This window comes from Musca autumnalis, unplaced genomic scaffold (genome assembly GCF_047663935.1).
Source record: "Musca autumnalis isolate F117 unplaced genomic scaffold, ASM4766393v1 scaffold_1, whole genome shotgun sequence".
In the NCBI taxonomy this organism is placed as follows: domain Eukaryota; kingdom Metazoa; phylum Arthropoda; class Insecta; order Diptera; family Muscidae; genus Musca; species Musca autumnalis.
In genome coordinates, this window is record NW_027411644.1 from 217,594,791 (window position 1) to 217,600,790 (window position 6,000).

Consider the following 6,000-nt stretch of genomic DNA (forward strand, 5'->3'; position numbering starts at 1 on the left):
AAGGTATTTTATATTAAAAAATACGTTTTGAAGGCTTTATGCATATAAAATACTTTGGGGAGGTCGTTTATGAATAGCAGAAGTTCTTATCCACCTCCAAAGATCATTTGTGACTTATGGGAGAATAGCTACTGCTAAGGGTTTCACAGTAAGACCTTTGCGAGAAGGTATGTTTCCCATGCGATTTCAGATTCGTACAACTCTTTCTCACCATATTGCCTTAAAGGCTTTCGATGTTTTGGCCGTGGTGTTGCTTCAAAGGCCTTCTATAGTTTGGACCTTACCAAAGAAAAAGCAAAGAATCTAACCGATCCGGATGAATGTCATGGATCACCAATGGATGAACAACATTCCTTCAACAGAGTTAGTATATCCCCTGTATCTAGATACTATACCGTCAAATTCTTTTAAGATCAGATTGGTCAGTCCAGTTGAGTCGCCCTTTTCTGGAGTTAAATGATTCTTTCCTCATATTGGTTGTTGAGAATTTGTTTCTTATTTGCGTTCTCATGTCGATCAAGACATGACAAAAACTTGGCACAGTACAGCTACCCGTTCAGGCTCCCAGGTATCAAAGGATTCGGATCCTTAACTGCAAACCGGAATGCTGATAAAACGAGTTTGAAGATTTCATTCACTCTTAATAAACCATCAATTAAAATCCAATAATGTCAAATAGGGGTACATAGACACCAATGGATGTATTGACCAAGATTGTCGAGATGAATGTGTTGTTATTGCTTATGACACCAAAGAAGGCTTAACCGCAGGCAGTTGTGCAATCGAACACAAATCAAGCAATTCACCTTAAAGAGACTGTTGGCATATAGGACAGGCTGGTAAATTATATATAATTTCACACTATCCATATTTCCTTACTGATTTCAAATACATATATGGGGTTATTCTGAACGAAAATTCCCCGTGAGTTTTTTTCCACTTTTTCCCTTAAGTTGAAACGGCGGAAAGACAAAAACTCACGAATACATACTTCGTAATAATTGTTACGAAGTTAAAACAGTCAGTCCCATATGGCGTATTATTGCAATTTTTAAGAACACTCATACGCTCCCCTATTTTAACAAATAGGCAAGCAAACACCATTTTGTATCAGTAGAATGTTTCTGTTCGTCGGCAGACCAAATTACGAAGTTTTCAAACAATAAACAATTAATTTCCTCTTATAAACCTTCTTTGGACGAGTAGAATGACAACAATGGTGGTTCCGTTAATTGCAAAGATTTTAAATAATAAGCACCGTGAATTCTACTTATAGGGTAGAGTGAGAATTTACGGAATTTACGTTCAGAATAACTCCCCATATCAAACCCAAACTTGTAATTTATAATTGTTCCACAAACATCCCAGACGGTACAAGGGAGGCTTCTCTCATACCAATGAGTGCACCCCGATTCATAATAGCTCAATCATATATGAGACCTACAGTTTATCGCCGAGACCGAAAGGCGTGTGGTAAGACACCACTTGTAGAGAAGTTTTACATGGCTGAAATACTCAGGAAATGTCGCCAAAATTACTGAGGGGTATTTTGCCACCTTTGAAAATTTGACGTTGCCTAGTCGGGGAATCAAGCCTACGACCTTCTGCGTGCAAGGCAGGTGTGCATAACATTGCACCACGGTGGCACCCAAACTTGTAGTTTCCAGAAAAATGTGCTGGCCAATGGGGCATATGGTGTTTGGAATTACCGATTATAACACGCTGTCGGTAAACAGCATTCTAGATTATGTGATCACAGCTATTTGTCCAACAAAACCTGCAATTTTACATAAAACATATGTATTAAAGAGCAAATATTTACGATGTCGTCTTGTCGAAGCCGTACCATTTTCAAATCACTTTTGAGATGCATCAATTCACTGTTTAGATGAGATTTAAAATTAAAAGATTTGATTTTTTTCTCAAAATTAATTTCTCTACAAGTAAATAATTAATTATTCACTCATAAGAGATCCAAAAATCGTCCTCCCATAATCATTTCTGTGTCTGTGTTTTTTGTACCTTCTCACTAAAGTGACAAAATGTTCAAAATTGTGAAACCTTTCATTATCTCTTCACTCAGTCTATTGCATTTTGTTTACACCTTCGAACCACATTTATTATTGTATTTATTTAATGGCCTGTTTCACTAAGACGATTCGAATACAAATTCGTTCGAGCTACCATACCTAACTTCTGTTTTTGGAAAAAATATTAAAATGATTTTTGTAGTAGTTCCAACTAATTTGAATTCGATTCGTTTTGGAGAAACAATCCCTAATGACCTGCTTCATTGCGACGATTCGAATACAAATTCGTTGGAAACACATACTACTACTACAAATTCGTTCGAACTACAATATCTAACTTCTGTTTTTGGAAAAAGTATTAAAATGATTTTTGTAGTATTTCCAACTAATTTGAATTCGATTCGTTTTGGAGAAACAGTCCCTAATGACCTGCTTCATTGCGACGATTCGAATACAAATTCGTTGGTTTTTAAAAACATATTTGAATGATTTTTGTTTTTCATTCAAACAAATATTTATTTCCCCCCAACAATTCGAACGAATTTGAATTCGATTCGTCTGAGAGAAACATGTCCTAAGTTTTTTTTATTCTTTGGGTATTTAATAGATGTTCTAAGTAAAACTCTATTTTCTTTTTTCCTTTCTTTCTTTTTCTCTCCTGACTTTTTCTCTATACATACATACCTACTTACATATGTATATGCCAATACTGAAATATGTTGTTTTACAGATTATTTCGCATGCTACGCTCGGTCAAATATAGCTTTGACTATACAAACATCATATGCTATTACAACAAGCACACCACGAACAGCCAACAGTAATAACAACAACACAACAAGCGACCAAACTCCTTTTCCTCCCCAACACCCACCACTTAATGCGTTTAATATTTATGAAATTTATTTACAAACACCCATCTATGTAATAAACCAACCTCCACACACATCCACGCAATGGTATTTATTATGCAACTAATTTCCGTTTTTAATCGACTAACAAACCACACCGCCAACAACAAGCCAGAAATGAATGAATATCCTGTTTGACTTTTCTACTCACATTATTTTGCAATTCTATTGTTATCTTTATTTTTGTTCTATATATACACTATAATCACCTATCTCCAAATTATTAACCACTATGCTATGCTTTACTATTTTAATTATTATTTTTTATTTATATGTTTTATTATTTTGTTTTCATTTTAATTTTATAACGACTTTTGTTTTATAGGACACATTTATAAAAACAGAAAACAAAAAACAATTTGTAATGAATTCAAGGACATGCAAACAACATACATTTATAATTATTAAACGATTTATTCAACAATTTTTCCTTTTTGTGATTTTAAAAACAAAACTACAACAACAACAGCAACAAAATGTACTGCAAGAAATCATTTATAATAATTATTATTTTTTTTTATTTAGTTTAATATATTACATATAATACCAGAAAGGAGAACCACATCAGCAAACTATACAACAACAAAAAGTACTCTATTTTAGCTCTAAATAATAATTAAAACAAACAACAAAAAACAACCAATAATAATTTTTTGTAAATATTGTAAGATTTTTCTATTTTTATGTTTGTATGAAACCAATGGTTTTTAAAAAAAATAATAATAAAAATAAATTATATAAAATTAACATTTTTAATTACAATGCATAACATTAATGTGTTAATTTTTATTTTGGATTTTTTAATGGGGATTTTTTAGGGTAGAGAATGATGGATACTACTATCTGATTGATTAAAACAATACAACTTACTTCTGTGGCCCGACGCAGAGCACTTGCCCCATAAGCTGCACTAAAATTAAATATCCACCCCGCCCACCTTTTACAATGATAAGTAGCATGAGCCGAACAAAACGTTCAACCGCACTCCGACTATATATACCATTTCGATTTCGCAAATCGAGTCGATTCGGTTTTCATCACATACCTGAATAGAAAAACGACACATAAGACGAATGAAACAATGAATGGATAAGCTATATGGGGGTGTCCAATTCCTCAGATCTACGGTTTGCTGAATGAAATCCTTCACTGCACCAGTTTCATTCAGCTTTTCTATAAATACCTGTTTCGCTTCCGCTTTTTATACATATATCATCTATAACTTGTCTATAAAGACTTCTTCAGATCGCGTCTATAAAGATTTTCTTGATGTTGTCTATGAAGACTCCCTTCAAATCGTCTATAAAGACTTTTTTGAAGTTGTCTATAAAAACTCCTCTCAAGTCTATAAAGAATACCCTAAGGTCGACTAAAAATACTCACTTCAGCTCGTATATAAAGATTTACTTCAAGCCATCTATGAAGACTAATCTTACCCTTCGTTTACACATGCCAGGACAGTTGAGTACATGTCGTCGGTGTCATGCTTAAGTGTTCCATACGCCATTTGCCTGATTCGAGAAAAACTCAAGTTAATGTTTAAGGTCATACAGGACAAAAATGGTGCAATAATCCAATACTTTAAAAGCTCAGTTCTGCTTAACTAAACTCATAGAATATAACAGTAGTTTATTTTAGTCAGATATCTGTGATGGTGTATAAGTTATGGCCAATTTTTATAATTGCAAAAAGTTGCTGAATTGTTCCATGGAATCTTTTTTTCATGTTTTTGGCAGTTTGTGTCACATGGAACACATTTTGTCACATTTCAACCAAAACACTTTTTATCAATCGTGTTCCACTTCCCTTATATGAAGTGCTACTGTTGAGTTGAAAAATCAGGGGCCTAATTATGTGAGTCGATATCGAGTTTTTTCGAACAGAGTACCCATAGTTGGTATGATAACATTCGGTATCGAGTAAAATTATCGAGTTATCGATCAATTTTCTGCGAGACATTTCTCGTTGCTACATTACCAATCGTAAACAAGCAAAAGGAAAGTAAATGAAAGAAAAGTAATGTGCAAATTGAATCTTGCTTTCGTTTATGCAAAAAAACAGATAAATTAGTTAATAAATGTGAAGATTTCTGAACAAAGTAAGAATAAAAAATTGTGTTGAGAAATAATAGCAAAACTGAAACAAAAATAATTTTCGTATTCAATTTAGGAAAATTTGTGTTTGCAGTCGTTTAAGGAAATAAGAGGAACATGTAAGTATTTCTGCGAAAAACAATGAAAACAAAATTGAAGTTGTTATTTTTTAGGACTACAAAAGTAAACAGAATACATTTTAAACAAAAAGCGATTATGGCAGAATTCATGTCCCAACACCCATCTTTGGCCAAAGGAAAATTTAGTTGTCCAGAAGCTCGGGCATATTCAAATCGTTTATGGGAGCAACTTGCATCTAAATTAAATGCCGCGGGGCCCCCAATTAAGAATACAATATTTTTTAACATGTTTAACAATTTTTGATGTAACACTCTGACACAGACCTAAAAGGAAATCATTCCCTACAGTATATTGGAAACCGCCACTTGCCAAAAGGGACAACGTTGCTGCCAACTGCAAAATTGGGGGGACAGATTTTGAACTTTGGCACGAAAATTCCAAACAAGAAAGTACATAACGGAAAGCCTCTTTTGTCAGCCTGAATCTTTGTAGAAATCTGCGAAGAAATATAATATACATTTTAAATTGATCAATTTATGATTTATACTTTAAAACACGCAGCTTACGGTAAAGATGAAGGTTCACTGTGTGAACGAATTTGTTTACGAAATAAATTAATGTTGTCATCTTCTTCGTCAGAAGAAGATAACAAGAATAACACAGATGGATCCATTTTATTATTATATGTTCATTTCTTATAAAAATTGCGCCAATGTTTCTAATAATTCTGCCAAAACAACCGTACGTTTATTAAGGTAGATGCATTAGCAATATGTCACAACAATTTAAAAAAGGATTTCCAAACATTACTAATGTTCTTATTTTCTTACCACAACTTTATTCCGAAATTATTATTCAAAGTATTTTTCAAAAAATTTCACAAAA

At 33.1% G+C, this 6,000-nt stretch overlaps 1 protein-coding gene and 1 long non-coding RNA gene across 3 annotated transcripts in view; both read left to right on the forward strand.

Moving 5' to 3' along the window:
* ssh (Protein phosphatase Slingshot) overlaps positions 1–3,684 on the forward strand; it is a 30,310-nt gene extending 26,626 nt beyond the window's left edge. Inside the window, exon 9 of one of the 2 annotated variants that reach the window (XM_073960190.1) lies at positions 2,761–3,684. In XM_073960190.1, the coding sequence (XP_073816291.1) occupies positions 2,761–2,854 (94 nt within the window). In that variant the 3' untranslated portion in view covers positions 2,855–3,684. The remainder of the gene's footprint in view (positions 1–2,760) is intronic. The other variant, XM_073960191.1, reaches the window with a different exon arrangement.
* Positions 3,685–4,915: 1,231 nt separating this feature from the next.
* LOC141391092 (uncharacterized) lies at positions 4,916–5,514 on the forward strand. The gene is made up of 3 exons (XR_012409556.1): positions 4,916–5,039; positions 5,111–5,153; positions 5,208–5,514. It is a non-coding gene; the product is annotated as an uncharacterized lncRNA (long non-coding RNA).
* The last annotated feature ends 486 nt before the right edge of the window (positions 5,515–6,000 follow it).